This window comes from Malurus melanocephalus, unplaced genomic scaffold (assembly GCF_030028575.1).
Source record: "Malurus melanocephalus ecotype Western Australia unplaced genomic scaffold, MMel_1.1 scaffold_60, whole genome shotgun sequence".
Lineage (NCBI taxonomy): Eukaryota > Metazoa > Chordata > Aves > Passeriformes > Maluridae > Malurus > Malurus melanocephalus.
The window spans coordinates 1,167,804-1,191,126 of NW_026623292.1; the positions used below are offsets into that span (position 1 = coordinate 1,167,804).

The following is a 23,323-nucleotide window of genomic DNA, read 5'->3' on the forward strand; positions in this document are numbered from 1 at the left end:
GCCCTGCTTACTTTGGGGTGCTGTGGTGTATTGTACAACAAAAAAGACAGTCCTTGTGCTATGCATTTTTTTTCCAAGTAAGTATAGTAAGGATGAAGTATGGATTGCAATATTCTTCTGTTTTAATTAAGTTGTTCATGCTGCTTTTAAGATAATCAAAAGCCTGTCAGATAATTTAATTTCATATTTGAGTAAAATTCTTTCTCTGAGCAGAAAGAATTACTCTGTTCCTGATAATTAAGGATCTTTTCTGCTCTGTATGCTGAACTGCACCATCTGATGTCGGTGCATGGCAATTGAAAGCAGCAAGAAATGCCCAATTGTATCCAAAGGCCAGTTTTTTTTCGGAAGAGCTAGCACAAGAGATTCTTCAATATCTGTTTGTATTTCAGTGATATTTGTGGTATTGCAAGGCAATGGTGCAATGTATTCTGTGACCAGTCGACAGCCCTGTCTTGGCTACCAGCAGAGTGTGAGCTCACTGATGTATTTTTGAGCCATTTGAGCCTTAACAGCCTTGACGTGCCTTGGAGAGCTGAACAGCAGCTCTGATATCCTTGCAATACACCTGGAATTGCCCAGGAAAAGAAAACTGATGAGCATTGCTTGAACTTCCCCAGAAATTGCCCTTTGCTGGTTTTTTGAGAGTCCCTTGGAGAAATGAGTCAGCTGCTTCATTCTCTCCTGAAGCCTGCATGAATGGACTTCCTGTGCAACTTCATCCAGGGAAAGATTCCCTTTGCAGGTGTTAAATATTAAAGCCATAAAGGAGTGGCTGCTGCTGCTTCTAACACTRCAGAGACCAAATCCAAGAAGATAAAGGAGCAAGTGAAAGATATGGGAGGGAAGACAAAGAGACAAGTGGAATAAAACACAGGAAGGAAGTGGTGAAGGAAGGCAGATAGGCAGGAGGAAGGAGAAAGACTCTAGAAGATGGAATAGAGTTGGAAACACTGGGACAGAAATAGCAGCTGCAGTTGATTTTTAGCCAGAAAGGAGCTTCAACTCTTAGAACAAGACATGTGTACACAGCCATGGTGCTGTATAAATAAGATAGAATTAAGTTGGTACAAATATTCACATCCTTTGCCATTTTTTTATGCTAAGAAGGAGTGTGGCAAATAAACTTTAGGAAGAAGGAACTTAAAATATTTCTGTGTCAGAGAAGCAAGCCGTCACTCAGTAGAAAAATGAAGTAATCCTGCATGAATAAATAGTCTTTAAAAGAGGATCAAAGTAGGAGAGAGAGAAACAAAAGGGAAGAAGCAGTCACTAAAATGTTTAATCAGATTTCTTTTCTATGCCTCTACATGTAGTTTCTTTTGTGTTAATTGTGGGTAGCTACAAGTTTACAGCTGCTCTCTTGATGTTCAACAAAAATTGTTGCTAAGCTTTCCTAAAAGCTACTGGGTACTTTCTGATACAAAAGCATCTGATGAACTTTTGAATGGCAGGTAAGGCCCAATCACTTGCATTGTTTTATCAAATGAGTCGTTCCTCTGAATTAATTTTCTTCTTCTTTGGAAAAGAGATCAAGAAAGTTGCCATGTTCCAGAGGCAGGATGAAGTTAAACTTAATGTAATCTATTGTTTTGTCAGCCCCCGTGGCTGAGAAAATCTAAATACATGGGAGCTTGTCCAAAGTATTTTTAAAATATTTASTCCTGTAAAACACTGAAAAATGTTGCTAATATGCTTATTCTGGCATAAAGCCATGACAGGCAATGAAAAACAACAGTGTCAAATTAGTTTCAATGCAGCATGAGAGAAGAATGGAAAAATAATGAGAGACCCTCCAAGTTTTATTCCAAAAAGGAATAAAACCTTTTCTATTCCTTCCTTCCACCTTTTCTATTCCTTCAACATAAAATTAAAACAGATGCACAGTAAGAAATACATATTAAAGCAGAGCTAGTCTCTTGTACATTCATTAAAAAAACAAGTGCAGGTGCATGTAGGGATCACTCTAACTTTGGCGTTCCATGTGGGTGGCACCCCAGCAGAACACTGGGTTGTACTGGATGTGTGGCAGAAGCCAGGAACTGGCYGGGGTCTCAGCCTGAGCCGAGGCTGTTGGGTTTCGTGTCTCTGCAGCTCTGCMGTGTGAGACACTGGCACACGGAGCACTCTCCTGGCAAGGGTGAGTCTCAGCCCAGCAGACTGGATGTGCTCTGGAGGGGATGTGCTGTGGCTGCTCCTCTCTGCAGTGTCCCAGCAGCCAGCCCTGTGTGCTGCTGGACCTGCTGGCAGAAAGGAGCTCYCTTGCTGGGCTGGGAGCGCTGTGGCACAGGGGATGCAGGTTCCCCGTGCCAGCAGTGCTGTCGGGAGCAGGGCACTGAGACCCAGCCAGCTGCCTGCACTTCCACAGCCATCTGTCCTGCTCCTGCACTGCTGGAGCAGCCAGGAGTTAGTCCTCCATGCTGGGGGAGCTCTAGGTCTTGCTGTGCTACCTTAAATTCAATTTAAAAGTAAAAAAAAAAAGTCTCCCTTGTGCTTAACTGCATGCCTTAAATGGGGAATTTTAATAATGGGCCAACAGCAGCAGTTTGGAATATCTTGCTGAGGAAAAGGTCAACGTGCCCATAAGTTATCCCAGCATTTGATCAGTGGACTCTTTTCCAAAGACTTTAAGTCTCATTATTCACTGCTTATAAAGTCACTTGAGATATAATAAGTCTTTTTATAGTAATGAAAGAACTCCCACAATTAGCCAGAAGGCAGCCATCTATCTTTTTAAACTACTCGGTTCAGAGGAGACCAGGAGTTTCAGTTGTCTGCGTGTGGATGAATTGTTATGACAGTGATAAGTGTAACATTCATRTGGCGATGCCAGCCGTGACTGAGTTCATGGAAGGGGGGAGTGGGTTTAAAAGTGAAACTTTTCTGTTAGTGAAATGTAGGGTATATTTCCCTGGAAAAGAAAAAAGTGACTACAAATTATTTAGAGTCCTAAAATCTGCCATTCAGCCTCTTCCATTATTCTTTGGGAGCTGCAGATGATTCAAGAAAGTAATTAATTTGATCTCCTAAAACTTTAATGGCAGCTACCTTTTGAAGAGCCTCTTTGAGAAAAGTGCATATCCTGTAAGAGAAATTGGAGAGTGAGCTTGTGGTAGAGCAGACACACCATAAATTTTACAGGAGACTTAGAGATAAAAAACTTTTTTTTGAGCACACAGACTGACCCTTGACTGTATTTTTCCCCACCATCAAAGGATTACTGTATGTAGTAGATCTCGTGAGAGATTTATTTAATGCCCTTTCCACAAATAGAAAAAGTTTGCAATGATTAATGTAATAAATGATGTTCTAATTATATCAAGAAGTAACGCGATGTATTTTATGCATGCCACAGCTAGTTTAGTCTTTATTGCCCTCAGGCAGAATCTTAATATCATCAGAAAAACTGTTTGTCAATATTAAAAGCAATTTGCATAGTAAATACACCCCAGCCTTGCAACATTACCATCTGGGTTAGCTGAGCATTCGTGTTGGTACCAGGAGGYGCTGGTGAAGGCAGAGCTCATGAGTGTTCTGACTCTCCAGCTGTCACCCTGGATGATGACAAGTGCCAGCATTCCCAGCCTGCAGGGAGGGGACAGGTTCAGTGAGAGGGCAGTGGGAGGTCTTTGTAGAGAAGGGCTCAGGGAAGGAAAGATGGAAGGTTCTGGAATCAGAAGGCACGAGAGTCCTAGGGAGTTAAGAAGGGCCTGCATTGAAAGGAAAAGGCAGAATGAGAAGAGCTGACAGCCTGAGAGAGARACCAGAGGTAGCACAGCAAGGGAAGGAGAAATGAGACTGGGAATATAAACTGGAAGAGGATGCAAGAAAGATGGTGATTGCAGCTAGTCACAGGTCTGCTGGGAASATTGAGGGAGCTGGAAAAAGGTAACAACAGCTGATCACAAAAATACATGTACCAGGCAGCTCATCCTGACACTAATGCAGTAATTCTTGAATTTGGTTTGGTGATTTCATTTCACTCACAAGGCAAATGCAGACAACACAAACCAAGAGAACTGCAGATAATAGKGTACTCTTACTTTTGAAACCTAAGTGAATCTTTTCTGAGCTATTGCTGTACTTTCACATCTGAGTTTTCTGAGCTGTTCCTATGTTGGAAATCAGCATTAAAGGACTTGAAAGGATCTTTGTGAGATGTTCATTGCTCTAAAACAGCGATGAGTTGAAGGAAATATTCTCCAGTTACACAGATTGCCAAGCATCATGTTATGAAGTGCGGATATTAACTTTGCATTTTGGCTACAAATCAAAGCTGCTAACTCAGTAAGGATTTAAATATTGTCAGAGCAGTGATCGTTGTCTGGGAGATGTGAGGTGTGGCATCCTAGTGGTTTTTTTTAAGAGGTTTCCCACGCTCAGGTCCACAAAGAAACTTTAGGTATGGGAATGTCCCATACAGTGTTAGAGAAATTGAAATCTCACAGGCGTTTGTAGCGAATGGGCACTGTACCTTACCCAGCCAGCTGGAAGCAGGCTATAGCCACACATCTAAAACACAGTCCATTTCCTGTACTCAGTACCATAAAGGCAATTAGACAATCAATATATTTGGGATTTAAAACCCCAAACCTCTTCCTAAAGGTGAGGGGGATCTAGTGGTTGTTTTGCTTACAACAGACTTGAATGGTTTTTCAAAGCATAAGGCATGATTCTGCACAYAGAATTGTAGGAGATGCTTCTAGCAGTGGTTTTGTTTTATTTGGAGATGACAGGGTAGAGAAGGCAAAATCATGGAGAAGAAAGACAGTGAGTTTCTATTTGTTGGAGAATCATAGTTGCACAAGCACATGTGTATTAGTTACCTTGCTCGCTCATTTGCTATATTAACTGCAGATGTAATGAGAACTATTTGTCCATTCCCTGTACATCTACCTGGGACATTTTTTTTCCATTCCAGCTTAAAAATCTTGAATTCCCTAGGACAGCTTGTTTAGCAATAACTTCCATGCAGTGTCCAGCTCTTTGCCAGTGTCTTTCRGGAATGTGTCATGTCCTTCATAGAGAGAAGCTGCAGCTGTCAGACCTGCCCACAGATGCACTGATCTCAGTGAACAACTCCGACAAAATGAAGCATTGTCTTGTGGTCAATTGAATGGAGGGTGCTTCTTTTCTAACAACTGCTGTTTGAATGTTCAAAATTGCCAAGAAGTCACTGGGTTCTCTTCCTCTGAGAGGAAACTTTACTGACTGGAAATAGATATGTTTATATGTTTTCCCAGTATCTGTAGCATTTATATTGTCTTTCTTTGATAAAGGCTTGTCCTTAGACTTTTCAGYCATAGTAGATTTCTGCTAATTAGGGAAATAGAAGTGGTGTGCTGGTTACACAGAGAGATGCTGAGAAGGCTGCAGTACTGAGCATTGCCTGGTCTACTCAGTATTGTTGAACCAGCTACACAAACCAGCTATCAAACAGCACAAACCTCAGCTCTGGAGGTAATAGAGATGTAACTCTTGTTACAAGCCTGTGGTTCAGCTTGAGGGAAGCAGCCAGAGCCTGCATGTTCAGCAGCTTTTGTAGCTTTTAGGAGGGATGATAAGATTTCACAGTCAGGGCAGCAAAGGATCAAATTGGAACAAGAGTCGCTTAACTCACCTGGCCAAGGAAGAGGAAATGTCATTAACCAGCATAATAAAAGTTGCCCCTTTACTGAACTTGCATGAACCCTGACTGAGRTAGGGGTATTGGATAATGGCTGAATTTGCTGTCTTCCAGATTAACTTGCTGAAGAAATGTGGCTTAGTACTAAACTGTGACCTGCAATGTCAGTGTGTCAAATGCCCTTTTCATATATCACATTTATGTTAGCAGAGGCCTCGCAGTATCCTCTCCTGCATGTGTGTCCCATGGAGCATGTGGTCTCATGTGCAGTGCCACCCTGTCCTGCCCATGGAGCCTCACAACTGTTGGTCCTCAGCAGTGGAGGTTTTCTAGAGTCTCTGTGTGCCAAAAGCTGTAAGTCTGGGAGGAAGGTGGTATGTTTTTGTTCTTTTTTTCTGTTGCCTGCAGTTAGGGAGGGCACATATTCCTGTCCTAAAGAAGGACTGGTCAAACTTWAGGAAGTTTGTTCTTTGTGCCAGTCTGCTGTCCAAGGATGCAGCCAGGGAMTGGTAGCCTGGGTATATTTAGGGTGAGAGATTGAAGGTGAAGAGGCTGCTGTGATGAGAACAGATTTAGCACCTGTCAGGTCAGGGGCATCTTCTGCCTGGTGGTGAAATCTCCTAGGACAGTGAGCCTTGTGTGAACTCCATCATCATGTCAGACAGCATCTCTGTCATTTCRCTGGGAAAGCTGTGTGTCTAGACGTCTCTGCTCTTGCAGAACACTTCAGTTATTCTTCCCATTGCCTTTACTGAATAAATGAAGCGTCTCAAAGGATTTTACTTCAGCAGAGCTGATCTTAAATTTAAACTTGCATATGCCAGATATTTGCTGAGGATAGGAGATTATCTCAGAGCTGTTAATGCCACACCTTTTGTGATACTTGTATTCACATGACTATACATATTTTTTTCTTTTTTTCCCCTATTTTTCTGCTATTTTTCTCTTAATATATAACATAAAGACTAAAGGAAACATATCAACATTTCTGGCTCTTCTGGTTCAAAAATTCTGGCCAGCATTCAATGATCAAGAGCAGAAAAGTGTTATAAGACAGACTAGCCAGTTTAAATTTTCAGTCACAGGCACTTAAATCCTGAAAGCAGTCTTCATCAAAGGACTGATTTTTCTTCACCTTTTCTTTGGAACTCATAACATGAGGATAACTTAACAACAATTTGTCTACATTTGTTGTAGTCACTGTTTTGTTATTTAGTCCTGTCCTTCTCTGCTGTCCACCTCTGTGTGAGAGGGAATAAGCCTGTGTGCCCTGGTGCTGGCGTTAGAGGTGGCAGTYGGCCAATGCCAGTTGATGTTTGCATGGAAGACAAAGCCCATTTCCTTGTTTATTCTCTCATGCTGATGAAGTTCTGCATGTGGCTGGATTTAGAGCAAGAATCCAAAGGCGATGGCAAGGATCCAGGCAGTGGCCACTAGTCACTCTGGGGAAGATGTTGACAAGTGGCCCAGACTTTGCAGTGTGTCCAATAGCTGGGGATAGGGGAAGAGAGCATTCATTAAACAAAAGCTTAATCAAAGAGGGCAGGAGGATGGTTTACATGTGAAAAGATATATTCTTTACTTAACATTCACAACTTGCTCGTGGATTAATTAGCCCATCTGCTACAACAAATGTATTCCCATGTCTTTGTGTTGACTGTTAAAAGTGACTGATTTCCCTATCCACTTAAAATAGTACCCTGGATTCCACTGAAAGTAACCTTTCCGAGGCAAGGAATTTATTTAATCATCCACTAAGAACCTGTAAATGGCTTGCTGTAAATAAGTGCTCAGCTGTCTCTGACTCCCAGGGTAACTATATTTGAGTGTTAGGTTGGGAGATAATRCAGGAGGAAGAAAATCTTTAAAGAAGCTGCATGAAGGGAGCCTCCAACCCCATCTGTAGAACTGGGCTTAGGTATTTTTTTAATTCTCTCTCCTCAGCCCCAAGTGGACAGGATAACTGCCAGCATAGAGTAATTCAGCTATAGATTTTCTTCTGAGAAAGGAGGCTTTTGTAAATTAGGTGACCTTTATGCAGATCGACAAAGTGTGTTGATGAACTTCAAGTGACAATTTAAACAAGTATTCGGTCCGATGTGCTTGTATTTCATAAGAAACCAAATAAAGGAGAGAATGTGTTTAAAGTCAACAAATTAAATAGGCATTTGAATGAAAATRGAGGTCAGCCATAGGTTCCTAGGATAAATGAAAATGTGTATCTTTTGTGATTTTTCACATTCATGTGATTTTAAAATGTTATTATTCTTTAGAAATGAAATTTGCATGTAAATGGCATTATTGTGAATTTATGTCTGTTTCCTCAGAATAAGTGATAAGTATTGACTGATGTGGATAAACAGAGCTTCTGGTTCTCAACAAAAAAAAATGTTTTTGTATGCTATCCAAATATCTTTTAGATTGCTGATGTGGATCTGTGATAAAATGGTTATCTTGTGCCAAAATCCATCTGGTTCAGCTGGGATACAGAAGGGATTGTGTGTTTCATACTTGAATAGAGGAAAAAATTGATACATTGCTATGTGATATTTATTCCCAAGCATTTACTTTTAGGAGAAATACCATATAGTTATCTGAAGCTTAAAAAGTATCAAAAGGGACTAGGGGGTCAGAAAGTAATTTTTCTTTTCTTAGGGCCTTAGGAATGAGAGTCCCTCAGAGACCCTACAGAACATTCTTGTTACAAAAATCACAGAAACTGAAAAATTATGTCCTTGATAGTATCTCAGTTAGAAAAAAGAATGAAGCAGAGACCGGAATTGAAGAGTGGCTGGAAGACCCAGGTTTGAAGCTTTCTCTCTAATTGCCTCCATTAGATGGGGCTGAGTCTGGGCACCTTGGCAGCATAACTTGTGTTATTGAAGAGGGTTTGCAGAAGTTCTCTCCTTGGGGAAATTTCTTTGATTTTCTTATAAATTGTCCTTTGACTGCTCTGGCTCTTCCTCTTAGATACCACTGGTATTTTCTCATGTAAATTAGATTATAATTAGGTTATATTTTGATGGATGATAGTTTAAATAATAAAACTATAACATTGAATCTTCATATTTTTGGCTTCAGTTATCAGACAGACCATAGATATGCATTGAACGAGGTGACCAAGCTAGCTGCCTTTCGAATTACCTGATCACATTCTAGGCTGCAGTGGTGTGGTACTTTTGGCTATGCCAGGCCTTCAGCACAAGGAGTTTTAAGCTTTTAGATGTTCAGAAATGTGTCCAAAATTTACAGCCTTCTTATCACTGCATACAGCATCGGGGTAGCTAGAAGGATGAGCTGACCTTTACATTGGTGGCTACATTACAGTGTGGTTATTTTGCATGTCCTTGTGAGTGACATGGGCATGAAAGTGTGGATTCTTTGGAATTCAAGTCAGAGGAAAGATGGTGCTACCTTGTACTTGAGCACATACTCTGGAACTGTACTGAGCTGATAAATGCATTGAATTAATGGTCAGCAGTATCCCAGCCATGCACATAAATATGACAGGASTACGGCTGCACGAGTTGCTTCAAAATGTTACTGAAGGCTGCTGAGTTACGGAGGCTCTTTTGAGTTTGCGGACATTGTTCTTGTTTGCCTTTTCCCTTTTTGAGAAAAAAAAAATCCAGTAATTTCTTGAAGGAGTGATGTGACAAAGAAATTTGCATTTCAACAGGTTTGCAAGCATTTCAATTTGCAAACATTGGGAAAAAGTCAGTTATGTCCCATTTCTGGGGAGGCTTTAGACTTAGTTCATTAAGTTTTATGAAGTTGTATGACTCATTGTCTATACAACAAAGGTAATTTGAGCATGAACTTGCAGCAGAATCCTATTTCTGATTTGCTACCAGTGTATAGGTTTTCCCAGGATTATCAATTTTAATCAGGTTTTGGTACCTTCAGATATTAACATTTCTTACTAGAAAGCCCTGCTTTTCTATCCCAGCACAGAATCATCTCATTTCCACAGTAGCTCGCAGCAGTTCGGTCCTGTGTAGCAGTCAGCAGTGCTYCCATGGCTCTGGAAAGAGCAGAATWGTATTTTTTTGTATAAGGATGTTGTACAGCCCTGTGTTCAAGGGCTTAGCTCCTGACTGCCATTGATCAATRAACCTTCACATTTTGTAGTGGGCTGATGCTTGCAAATCTTGTCCCAAACACCTAATTCATATAAATTTAGCATAATCCAGCCTTGCAGTTATGTTTTTTTTAATACCCTAATGCCTCATCTACATCAGGAGGAAGTTGCTGCTTTGTCTGAAGCAGAGAGAAATCTTGACACAGTCTTTAAGTTTTGCCAAACTATGCTGCATTTGCAATGTAAGTTTCTCTGGTTTATTATTTGTCTGTTCACAGCAAATTATTTAGTCAGTTAGTTCTTTTTCTTTGAAAGAGCAGCAGGTGACTGTGTTAGTCAAATCTTCCTGTCTTTGGTCTTAATGGTTGTGTAACAGCCATAGCAGATAAGTGACAAAACATTGAAAATTTGCCTTGTTTCTTTTTAGACATCAGAGAMGTGTTTTGACATCTGCATCAATACCAGTGCTATGCAAGAAATCCTTTAAAACAATTGCATGCCACAGAAAATGCTGAAATTAAAAATTAAAGGCACCCCTCCCATTTTAGTTTTACTTCTCGAAATTAATAAAATAGGATGAGAGAAATAGTTTTAAATTACTTTCTAAATATTGTAGTTTTTTTACTGTGTTTGGATTTCACTGGGTGGGACAGTTATGGAATGCTTCGAACCATTTCTWATTTCGGGCAAAGAACTTTGTAAAGAACTTATTTCTCCTCCCAGCTGTATATTTCCTCTTGCATGGATACCAAAATACGGTCATCAATGTCATCAGGTGCCATACACTGCACAAGTAATTCATCCCCTATGTCTTACACTCATGTTTTTATGCTCCCTTTTCGCTAACCTTTGCCATATTTTTCTGTTTTTCCCTAGGTCAATGGGAAGGATCTCTCCAAGGCCACTCATGAAGAAGCAGTGGAAGCTTTTCGCAATGCCAAGGAGCCCATTGTGGTTCAGGTTCTACGGCGAGCCCCAGCTACCAAAGCTCACAGCGGCTCTCAGGATGTTCGGCTCATGGATGCCAGCACTCAGACTGACATCACTTTTGAGCACATTATGGCTCTGGCCAAACTAAGGCCTTCCACACCACCAGTTCCTGATATCTGCCCTTTTCTACTTTCAGACAGGTATGGTTTATCTTTTTCTTCATTTTACCTGTGGGATGGAGGYACTACAATGATGGTCTTGTAGCCTTCTCCTGGAAAAATCTCAGGAACACCTTAAACAAATAACAAATGTTGTTGATAACCACTATCCCATTCTGGCTTCAGTGACAGCTTTCCTAAACTCTGCTGGTGGATTAGGGCCACAGGAGGGAATCTCAGCTATGTTTACTTTGTGTTCATATGTTTGCTCATCCAGAGCTAAGCCTTAGTCAATAAGAAAAACACTTCTGTGTTCTGAAGTACCAAAAAGGCTTCTTCAGACCTAGGAAGAACTTGTCTTGTTTTCTATTCTTCCAGATTTCTTCTAAAAAAAAATCAAAGAAACAGGTGATTTAATATAAAGGTCCCCTTATCAAAAGCWAAACACTTCCAAAAATATAGAGATCACAAAGTACCATTTCATCTGTCATGTGGCAAAGTACATGAATTGAATTATCCCTCAKGTGAATTCTTTGGAAATGAATTGGATGCAAACACTAGAAGGTGGTGCTTATCCTTAAATGTATAGAGGGGTGTAAGGGTCTTCCTCTTTTGACTCCACCTCATAAATAACATCATGTAGTGGGTGGCCTCAGATGACCCTACAGACCCTCTGTAGCCTGCAAAACTGTAACAGCCCTAGAGCTCTTTCACTGACATGATGGCATCTTGTGTGTCTGCAGAATTGATGCTGATRCAGAATATGCCACTTTTGACTTTGATGCAGGTCCATTTTCAGAAGTTCTGGGTTAGATGGATCAGGCWCACTGCTGAATGCTGCACAGCAAGCAGCAGGATACGTGCGTTTCTGAGTTGTTACTGGGTATTTTTAAACTGCAGGCTACTGTGGTTGAAGTTCCCTTGCCCTCAGCAAGGGGAAGTTTTCAGCCTCTGCTGAGATAGATCTACATGGGTGCAGCATGGCTGAGATCCAGCCTTGGATCTAAAGCTATTGTAAAAACCTCCTTCTGTTCCAAGCCATTTAACAGGGCAGTTTACTGACATTTGTAACTGTGCAGTTGCTCAAGTGCACTTCACCAACCYGTTACCACTTTAACAGAGGAGGATCATACAAGTTACTTTACACAAATTCTTGAAGAGTTTGTGAGCGTGATATGGCTTGTGGATCGTGGGTGTTCAAGGCTATGAGCAAATAATTAGTGAGTTGCCCCCAGCCATGACACGGCGCCTGAAGCTGGAGTTATGTACCTTTCTGAGTATAAGGAATCAAAAATTGTCACAATGAAGCAGTTGGGCCCAAACCAGACCCTTTTAAGAAACCACCTTGTGTAAATCTGACAAAAGATGAACCCAGCATAATGAACTCAGCCAGAGCATAGCTTTTGCAAAGAAAACAGCCTATGCTGCTTCTTGGTACAGTTCCTTTCAGACTGCCAGGCCATTCAGCGTAGCACTCCTGAGATGAGAAAAYTACAAAGTGAGGTTGGAGGGGTGCAGGGGGACTTACCACCTTTTAATTTCAAAAAATCCCTATTGTCTCATCTGCTGTTGTTGTACTGCTTTGTTCCCCACAGCTGCCATTCTCTTCACCCAGTGGAGCATGAATTTTATGAAGGTAATGAGTATCTTTCCAGCCTGCCTGCTGATGCAGATAGAGCAGAGGACTTTGAGTATGAGGTAAGATCAGTGCACACTTCAGCCTCTCTTTCTGTTATTACAGATATRGCATTTACACAGCTGATAGCAGGCTCCTCTGAGAAAAAGAAGAGTGGGATTACTTCTTAAAAATTGTCACAAAGGCTGTTTTATGTTATACCTGTGTAATATCACAGGATTTACTGGGGTTAGGCCAACACCTGAAATATGAAAGCAGAATTCTGCTGTGGGTGACTACATACAAGTCTAGGAGGCTTGTTAAACATCTTTGTGTAGTGGAGACTGCAACTCAGATGCTTTTCTTTAACACGTTAAAGCAGGCCTTTCCACAATTAAGAGTGGTTACTGGAAGCTTAATTACTTTCTCCTTCCCACCTCTAATTTTAAGAATCAATGKTCCTTATATCTCATGCCTTAGCAATCAGTCTTCCAGATATTTGGCTGTGTATGTGAGTGTTTGTAAGATCACACTTCAAACTGGAAAATGAATATAGTTTTTATTACTTGCTTTTTGATATTTGACATTGTAAGTATTGCAGTTATAAGAATTTGTGCTCTGTACCACAAATCTCCCTTTGCTGCCAATGTATTGCACTCTCTGGTGACAAGGGTGGATGTGTTTCTGAGTCACTGGAAAGTCGTTATGTGAAGCTTCCTGAAATAATAACATGTGATTAGTGATGTTGCTCTTCATTAGATTTTCATTTCAATATCTAAATAGTCTACTTGTCAGTCATTAGCTTTTCATGTTTTCCACTGTCATCCAATAACAAAATGTTTATAGGAACAGGCATAAGAAGCAGATGGTTGTTTTTATTATTAAGCAGTGCTGAGTCTTTGCGTAAGTTCAAGTTACTGTATTTTAAATAAGAATGATTATAAATAATTAAAAATCTTTAATACAAGACTAAAAACATCCTATCCTCCTGTTTGCTCTACCTTAAGAAACCTTTTAAAAGGTTTYGTATAACTGGATGACATTTGGAAATTAAATGAAAGGCCAAAGCTTTGGCAAATATGCAGAGAGTTCACTTTTATTGTGTCTTTAGCATCTAAGATGCTCAACTGCAAGTCCAGCCCATTGTTCTTCTAGCAGCCTGGAGAAYCTGAAGTTCTTCCCCGGAAAGCAGAAAAATCAAATAACATCTACTTAGTGAATCTCATCAGAACAAGCAAACTTTTATTTGAACGCCTCAAAAAATCATTGCTATGGATTAGTGAAATCATTATTTCTTCCCAGTTGGGTTTTGCAGTGGTATCTCACAGCACAAGAGTCTCAGACCTTAATTTCTATTTTGRCTCCCCCTGTGTAATACATATTAAATTTCTCTGTCAAGTGTGTTTATTCATGATATGCGTTTCTGAAAAGTAATAGAAACTATTTTTTTTCTGGTAATATTTAAATTAATTAGTAATGTTAGCATCTAGAAATAATTTTTTAAATGGTAAAATAAAAATAGTTTTCACCATTTAATAAGAATGCCAGTGACAATTTTTAAAGGTCTACCTGGTGGAATCAGGTCCTCTTTGTGGCCATTATTAATCCCTAATTGTGGCTGGCATAAATATTGTTACAACAGCAAATGTTTGGGCAGGTTCTCAGTTGCCTGTAATCTCTGCTAATCACAACATCGTAGTCATTAATTTGCTGTCAGCTGTGATTCAGTTGCCCAAGGCATATTCACTGAATGACTGAAATAAAGTGTTCCATGTGAAATTTAAATAGGAAAGGAACTGTCTAGACTCCTCTGAGAAGAATRTTTTCTACTAAATATGAAAGTTGTGTAGGAGAAACAAGAACATCTCATAGCCTTTAATTAGCAGAGCTCTACCCACGAAAGACATTCCCAGAATTTAAGCCCATATGGTAATATTATGGTTTAGGTTACTCATTGGTTGTACTATCTGCTATTTCAGGCCTTTGTAGGACATTATTAAATTCCCTTGCTGTAACTAGAGATCTGGAAAAACTGAGAGCATTGTCCTCAGAGTTAAATATCTCCATCCCAAAAAAAGTCTCAGAGTCAAAAGGGACTTCCTAGCTCCTGTTGCCAGTCCTGGGGAGAAGCAGCAGGACAGTGGGTGGAGTAGAAGCCGTGGTCCAACGCTGTCATGGTCTCTACAACAGCATTTTCATTGGGTGTACCCTGCTGTGGCCACTCAGTTCCTGGACAGAGGGACTTGCCCTAATGTATTCTGGCCCCTCACTCAGGCCAGTRTTACTTACTGTGAAACAGATTTGGGAAATAATCCTTTTTTATCTTTTAATAGAATTTTAGAAGGTTTGCTGCCTAATCTGATATCCAGCATAGCCCCACAAGTTCTACTGCCGTGGCAGTAGCAACAGGGAAGGTAAATGATGCTCAAGGATTTGGGAAGACAAAAAATGACAAAATATGAACAAAAATAATCACAGTCTATACAAGGGTGACAGCAGTAAGAAGAGAGGATGTAGAAGCTCTGCTCATGCCCCCCACAGTCTGTAGGCTGGATGGAAGATGCACAGCATGTTCTCTACCTCACACTGATTGACTTCTCCATTTAGGGGAAAGRTATTTATTGTTATTACTGTGCTTTATTTAGAAGGAGGATTTTATCAGTGTTCCTTGATTTTATCATTATTTTTTAATCTGTAGCAGCCTTCTGGTGTGAACTTTAGCTAATCACACCCAACAAGAAACCTATTTGGTGTCATGAGCATGGTTCAGTTTCCAAAATGTGCCATTAACCTTCCCATTGTACAAAAAGATACAGACRAGCATCTCCATGGCAAACATGAACATTTTTTAATGGATTAAAAACCAAACCTGGAGATTTCAGAAAGGAGTTGAAACAAGACAGTGAGCAGAAAAAGTACTAGAAAACCTCATTATTTCCTAGAAATGGTTTGTAAATGACGAATGCATCAGTTCTGAGACAAATGTAAAATACTGATCCAAATTAGGAAGTAAGGAAATAAGATGACTAGCAAATGAGGTGCTGGAAACAAAAATGTTTTCCAAGAAAGAGAATGTCCTGAAAAACTCTGATCACTTTGGTTTTTGCTCGTGTTTGAGTACCTGAGTTGCCACCATAAGAGACCAAAAGAGATCACATATCTTAGCCAGCACTGGGGATATGGACTTACACTTGCAGTGGTAGAATTAGACACTTGCAAGACTCTTCTACTCCAGCTATAAGCTAGAAAAGCCCAGTGGGTTGTGCTCAGACTGTCACAGTGCAATGAACTCGAGTGTGCGCCAACTGTCTTAGAAGGATGAACTCCCAAGGAGGCTCATTAGGCTCCACACAGTGCCTTACTTTAAACAAATGGCTGGGAAGATGATGGAGCTGGGGGATTGCCACTTGCCAACTTGAGCATCCTTTTGTTGCCACTGCAAAAGTTGTGCTAAAGGGAATCTGAATTGCTGGTAGATACTGAGATGAAGGCAAAGCCAGCATCAGTCAGTGGTGGCAGAAAGACATCAGAAGATTTACAATTCTTGCATAGCCAGATACCCATGAGGACTTCTAAGAAGCAGGAATTTGTAAGTGCTGATTTGTTAGACTTGCAGTCATTATCACTGAAAGAGAGCCAAAGATATTCAGGACAAACCCACCCARCTTTGAGTGACTTTGCACTGCTGGAATTGTATCAAGTGGATTTKGAGTATACGTCACACCTGCTGGTACCAATGAGGTGAAAGGACTAAAAGCATCACAGTCCCCAGTAAATCTCTGTTAAACATGGCTCTAAAGCTTGTCCTTGGAAAAAGGATGGAGGATACTGGTGCTAGGGAGGAGTAAATAAACTGATGGATGTGCACTTATTTAATAAGATGAACCTGCTATTCATGAGAGAGAAACTTTGTATGCTTTGTTTAACACTAACGCAGAAATGAAGGAGACAGAGTCATTTAAAGGATGGAACAGTTAAAATATAGGTAGGAAAAAAAAACCCACAAGGAATGTTGTAATGACAAAGCTGATCAAATAAAAGCATCACTGATGTCTGATCCTACRCATTCAGTCTAATGAGACAAGAAAATAAGACATTACAAGCAGGCACAARCTGGTAGTGTTGTTTAGTCCATAGGTCCTTATCCAAGGGCAGAGACCTTCATACCATGCATGTACTGATGTAGCTTTTGAGCAAAAGCAGAATGGAAAGAGATTGCTTTCTGCTGGGGGATTATAGCTTTTAAAACTTTATAGATCTCAGGAAAAGATTCTGACTTCCAGCTGAATGCTTCTTCCAAACAGCAAAAGCASACATCCTTGAGAAGGACTAACAGTGGTTTGCATTATCTGTTGTTGCATGTGTGAGGAAGACTGGCCTTAGGTTTTCTGTCAACACTGAGGGGTTTTTGGAGGAATATTGGATATTAGTCAATGTGGATGTACCAAGGAAACCAGCATAATTGCCTAAAAGGCTTCCCAGCTCTTCATGTTTTCATTTTTAGGCACAAGCGATTATTTCAGCTTTCAGGAGCCTGGAAAATTACATCAACAGTTCTTCATGCCAGGAGTGAAACATTTCAGAGTGAAAAAGGGAGAATGGCAGCCGCTGTGTTAGCTTGCCTGTGTCTGATGATTTGAGTTTTAATGCATGCCAGTGCTAGTCCTGATAGACTGGGATAGTTTTAAGACCAGTACTTGTGAAAAGTTGTTAAGGGTAGAGTTGACCCTCTATGAAATGATGAGGTACCCTAATGCTCTCCTCTTAGAAACTATTGAGCTGCTTTATTTTACTGTTTTGCTGAGAAAGTTTGTTCATGTCACTAAATGTCAGGTTTCATGAAGCCTTTTGGGTCCAGGCAGTGAAAGGATAAGAGTTCTTGGAGGGARCAGCAGCCATGAGAGACACAGTATTTTTAGAAAAAGCCATGTGACATTTTTCCTTCTTGGAGCATGAAACTACACACATGCTATTTGGATTCCTTCTGTGCTCCTTTCCTTTCTGTGAAAATAGGACTTCTGGAAATTGGAATATTCATATGCAAGTTGCTTTACTACATCATAAGTACCTCCTCCTAAGCAGAGAAACCCATAGTGCTCTGAGGGCTGGTTAATACTTCAGGGCAAAAATTATTACTCTTAAGATCATGTTCTGATTTGCAGACCCAAGGGACAGATTTTTCCATCAGAATAAGGAAATAAATGTGTGTATTAATGTTGAATGCAAGTGCTAATTTATGGTTATACACAGCCATTCATTTAAATGTTTTGGTAAGTATCCRCATTCATAAATCTGTTAACTGTAAATTTAGATTAGTCCTTTAAGTTRAGTTTACTATTGGCCTGATCCAAACCTGCTGAAATTCCTAAGGTTTCCTGTTGACCTGAACATTTCTGGATCAGACACTGTCAGGTTTTTTTCACAAATAACTGAAAATAGGCCTTGAGGAGAGATAAGCTAAAACCTTTTTGGAATAAACCACGAGTAAGTCTTTGTGTAGATGTCTTTTCACTGGACACTTAAAAGTTGCATAGGGGAAAATTTTATCCTGCTCTCTTTGTTTCTTCTACCGTCTTTGAGCGTTGTAGTAGATACAGTGCAGTGGTAACACTGGTTCACTCTACCTGTAATACTCATTCCATTGTGATGAAGGAAGGTATTTCAGGAGCAAATTCAAATTTACCAGTTCTGTGACATCATACTTTTGAAGTGATTGATTTTATTGGTATTTTTTCCTTAGAACTAAAGAAGGAGTAATTTTGTTCAGATTAGCAGTCTGAGTAAGGACAATAAGCAGTCTGTTTATCTGAATAAAGTTACTTGACCATGTTTAAGTATGTATGGRTTGACGTTCTCGTGGACCACTGAAGTGTAGTCTCAGTGATGTTCTGTAACAGGCCAGGAGARACCTGCCTGCCTGGTGAATTCCTATTTAAGACCTTTTCAATGCATGGATTACTTAACCAGTAAACCAAACAGGTCTGTCTATCTTGTAAATACATATTTAGGGCCTTTTTAACATGAGGATTACTGAGCTGATAGCCTGTAACAGCTCCCTCCAGAGCTCTGATAGCCTGCAAACWCCCCTGTGTGAGCATTACAGGAGCTTGCTGTAGCACAACTGGAGCTTGTCCTCAATTCCTAGTACCTGWACAAACAGCTTTGATGGAAACAGCTTCTGTGCACACACTGCCAGCACTGCTGATTGCTGCAGTCAGGCTCTTTTGTTTTGTTACTTGATGAGTGTTTCTGTACAATGAAGCTAGCTCTGYGACTTGCTATGAGGTTGTGCTTGGTTTTTTATTGTATTTCCTTTATATTTTATCCTGAACTTAAAATTGGAGATGAATCACAAAATGCRCCTTTAGGAAATAAAGGCGGTTTTTTAATTCAGCAGCCCCCAGATAATTTAAAAGAGAAGGTGTCAAGAAACAAGGGCYCTAATAGAGATATGGGTGTTGTAGTTTAGAAGAGCTGAAATGGTGGACAAGGTTGTGTCTTTCCATTGTCATGAGACCTGATTGATGTGGTAGGAGGAATAGGGACAAACTTGCTGTGGCGTAGATTTTCAGTGGTAAAAGMAGATGCTTCTCACCAGATGCTTTACCTTATGGAGCTGCTGTTGTGGTGAAGGGACTGAACTGACAGCTCAGAGTGGCCTTAGATAAACTATTGTATATTTATGAAATKGTTTGGATGGGAAGGGACCATAAGGATCATCTAGTTCCAATCCCCYTGCCTTTTGCAGGGACATCTCCCACCTGACCAAGTTTCTCAAAGCCTTATCCAGAGTGGCCTTGAACACTGCCAGGAATGGGGCATCCCCAGCTTCTCTGGGTGTCTCACCACCCTCACAGTGGAGAACTTGTTCCTAATATCTAATCTAAGTGTGCACTCTTTCATTTTGAAGCCCTTACCCCTTGTCCTATCATGACATGTCCATGTATAAAGTCCCTCTCCAGCACTCTTGTTGCCTTCCTTAGGTGCTGGAAGGCTGCTCTGGGGTCTTYCCGAAGCTTTCTYTTTTCCAGGCTGAACAAYTCTCTCAGTCTGTTATCCTAGGGGAGAGAGTTGGTACACTGTGTTTATTTTCTGACCATTGGTTCAGACCTAGCAGATATGGYTAAATCATGGATGCCCCATGGTACAGAGATATTTGCTGACACCACTATTCTGATTTTGGGGGGTAATTCTTAATATTATATAGTATCTGCTAATAAGAAGTATGATGAAGGAAATTAACAGATGTGTGTGTGCCTGTAATCTGTGGTCTTGGTTGCTTAGGAGAGTCTGGTTTGTGGGGACAAACAAACCAGACTCTCTGTTAAAGCTATCTTGTGAGAAATTCTCCTGGACTATTAAATATATTTATTTCAGTTGGACCTGAGAAAGTACTACAATGATCAGGGCTTCTAAAGTCCTTCCTTGTGTTTTTTTCCTTTTGATTCAAAGGAGTTCTGAGCAGCAAACGCCCAGCCTGTGATCCAGCTGACTGCAGCTACTGACTAAAAATGGAAAAGGTCACAGTTAAAAGGGGAAAGTGGCACTGGAACTTTTTTTGCGGTATTTCTTTGAGTAACACAGGATAATAAATAAAAGAAGACTGTTTAAGTATGCTTTTGGCATAAAACAGCATAAGATCAKGTATTTCACTGGCATTTTTATTTTTAAAATACTCAATAATTTGCGTATGATTTTCACATAGACAATAATAAACACGGAATTTCTCYCTAACTGTGGTCAATTATACACTGTAAATGAGCAAAGGATTGGTAAAAGGAGCAGCCCTTCCCTTTCACTTTTTCATTTGCCTTTCACATATTGAAGCCACTTTTCATGTATAAATAAATGAAACAAAACCATTTTACTGAGGCTCTTCAGTGTTGTGATGTCCTGTACTGCTACAGGAATTCACAAGCAGGTGAGCTAAGGACAGTTTTATTGAGAGACTTGCCAAGTCAGTCAGTGGCAGAACTGGCAGTAAAAGCCAGAAGCTTTTAATTGTAATGCATCTCTTTTCTGGCCATTAAATCACTCTTCTTCCTTGCTGGTCATTGGGTCATTTAGATAGAAGAGAATGTCAGGGTAGTTTCTGCTGCAGTTGATGTTGGCTTTGAGCATATTGCTGTGTATCATCGCAAAATTCTGGCATTCAAAGTGAATGAAGTTGCTGTCACTTCACCTCCCCTAAGTAATGAATATCCCAGTTTAGGTATTTGAATTGTGTCCAGAACTGCACAGGATCACGAGAAAATGGGGAGAAAAAGACACRAAACTGACATGGGCAAATTTATCAAAGTTATTACCATTTATTGTGTTTTTAAACAGGAGGAAAATATATCAAGTCAGTGGTATTCATTCTGTTTCATGATTCCATAAAACAAGTACAGGGTTACTGCTTACCTCACCTGGAAGCTAATAAAAATTCTTACTTGTCAGAGGTTATGTTTTTCCAGGAAAATGAAGAAAAGTGACTTTAGTTCAGCAACACTTTATTGCTGGGCAATGTTACAACGCRTGGTATGTGCTTTTCAGTCAGTGATGGAAGAGAAAGGTGCTGGCAATATATTCATACTTATGGAAATCTCTGGATTATAAATCTTCTGTTTTGAAGAAATTCTTTGTTTAGACAGTTCTTACATTATTATCCCATATACTTCCATATATGCTTTACAGTGGAAATGTTTCTAACAGTTTTATTAATGCTATTTTTCATATGCCTTCTACTTGAATGTTCATGTAGTCTGTCTTGGAAACATGAAATCTAGCTATAGAGACAAAAGATGGGAGAAAATAATTTATTTTACATATTCTTTTAAAAATACCCTAAGTCATGTTAGCCAGCTTATTATAATGTTGCTATTTTAAAGCTTAGTATCCTAGGAAATCCTAGAGCACAAGAAGCATGGGCTGAATCCCCCTAGCAAGAGGGAACCTTTTACAAGAAAATGGACTTAAAACAAGGTTTTGGTATAATGCATGCTGGGCCTTCAGAGGAGAAATAAAAAAAATAAAAAAAAAAAAGCAGGAGAGGCCTTTTCTCTGGGAGTTTGCTTTTTTTATTTAATGAGGGATCTCTTCAAAGAGAATGTGATAGTCATTCCTAGAGGGCATGGTTTGGTGAACAGGAATGCAGGTGAAACTGTATTGTGCATCAAAAAGAAGATGAGTTTGCTTTGTATTTCATCTCATGATTTTATCAATCTGCACAAGTCTGCATTTGGGGGTGGAGGGCATTCCGTGTGCARCAGAAGTTTGAACAGCTGAAACTCAGCATGGATAAGGTGCCCACAGACTTCAGTTTGGTGCCAGGAAAATAAAAATGTGTTTTGAAAGTCATTGCCTATTGCTTCATGTGCTGGATTTATAGGCACATACATGTTTTAACTGTATATATTTTAATATGTGTGTACCTCAAGGTAAACAAGAGCATGGAGGGGATAGAATTTTAATAGTGCTTTCTAGTAATTTCTAAGCTCAACTTTAAAATTAGCTTTTTCATAGTATTTTGCCTTTACTGTGTCTGAAAGTCATAATCGGAATCCCAGGAAAGYATATTTCTCACAAATATAATTGAAAAACTAGATTTTCAACTTGATTTCAATTAATATCCCAAAATAGCCTTCACACAGTTGTAGATCTGAGCTTCCAAACACATGGAATTGTGACTGGGAAAGAGTCTGAATCTGCAGGTATATATTCTGTCTAGATAAATGCTTGCTGCAGCAGATGTTGGCACATCTGTTATGCCTCCCCATTTCGATTGGCTGCCTGGCTGTTTAGAAAGTGCTGATGAGGCAGATAAATCTTCTGACACATTTCAGGCCCAGAGCAGGCAGGCAGCAGTWACAGTGATGTTTACAGAGCCAAGGACTGGGCAGTTACATTTTGAAATATAAAATACCATCTTACCTGCAGTAGGTGAAATTTATTGTCATTGTATTGTATTGGTTTTATTTATTATTTAATTTATTGTACTGTGAAAGCTAAGTGATTCTTAGCTGATCTGAACTGCAGCTATGATGCCACTTAAATCCCTGGACTCTGTATTCTGAGGTTTGTCTAGAAAAAGATGCTTGCTACAGTTTAAAAAGAACTGTAAGCTGTTGAGAGGCTTTTTATTAAACTTAAGGGAACTGGGAACCAGAAACAGCTGCAGTACATGTGTTTTGTGGAAGGGGAATAGCTATCTTCTGGGGACCTGGAGTTCCTGGCCTTATCAGAATTCTTACTTTTAACAGGTTTTCTTCTACCCAATGCAGTGTGTCAGGTTTGAATGCTTTTGTACCATTAGGGCCAGGAAAACTCCTGAGTATCAAAGAGGACATTCATGAGTACATAGAGCTTTTGCAGGTGTTGGATCTTTTCAGACCTTAATATCCAACACAACAAACAATAAACAGAAATGTAGCAGTCACTGTGAAGATTTTAGCACTGATGTCCTATGCTAATTTTGTCTCATTTCCTTCAGTAGACAATACCAGTAAATTTTACAGGTGGCTTTCAGTTAYCTCCATTTGAGGCAAGTCCAGAAATTGCAGTGAGCCTGTTGAAGAGGAGCAAAGAAATGGATGCTGATTATAGAGCTGATATAGTTATAGTTGGTTATGTTTTGCAGTACTCAGTCTACAACCTCTCAGTCTTTGACTGTCCTCATAGTAAGATGCACTTCTCCAAATTCTAATTGGAATTTCCTGAGTAGCAACTGATGTCTGTTGTCTCATGTGGCTGTCACAATGCACCTCAAAGAGGAATCTGGTTCTGACTTCTCTGGACTCCTGCCTTTGATACCTGTAGGAAGAAATAACATTTCCTTATTGAGAAGATGCCTTCTCTTCAAAAAGATAACCGAATGCAGTTCTCCCAGCTTCCCCTGTAGTGGATGTACTCCAGCCCTCTAATTAGTTAATGGA

General features: G+C 39.9%; 1 protein-coding gene across 1 annotated transcript in view; it reads left to right on the forward strand.

Moving 5' to 3' along the window:
- PDZRN4 (PDZ domain containing ring finger 4) overlaps nt 1-23,323 on the forward strand; it is a 230,694-nt gene that overhangs the window by 177,391 nt on the left and 29,980 nt on the right. Inside the window, 2 exon segments of the mRNA XM_057366133.1 lie at nt 10,584-10,837; nt 12,391-12,493. Coding sequence (XP_057222116.1) covers nt 10,584-10,837; nt 12,391-12,493 — 357 coding nt within the window.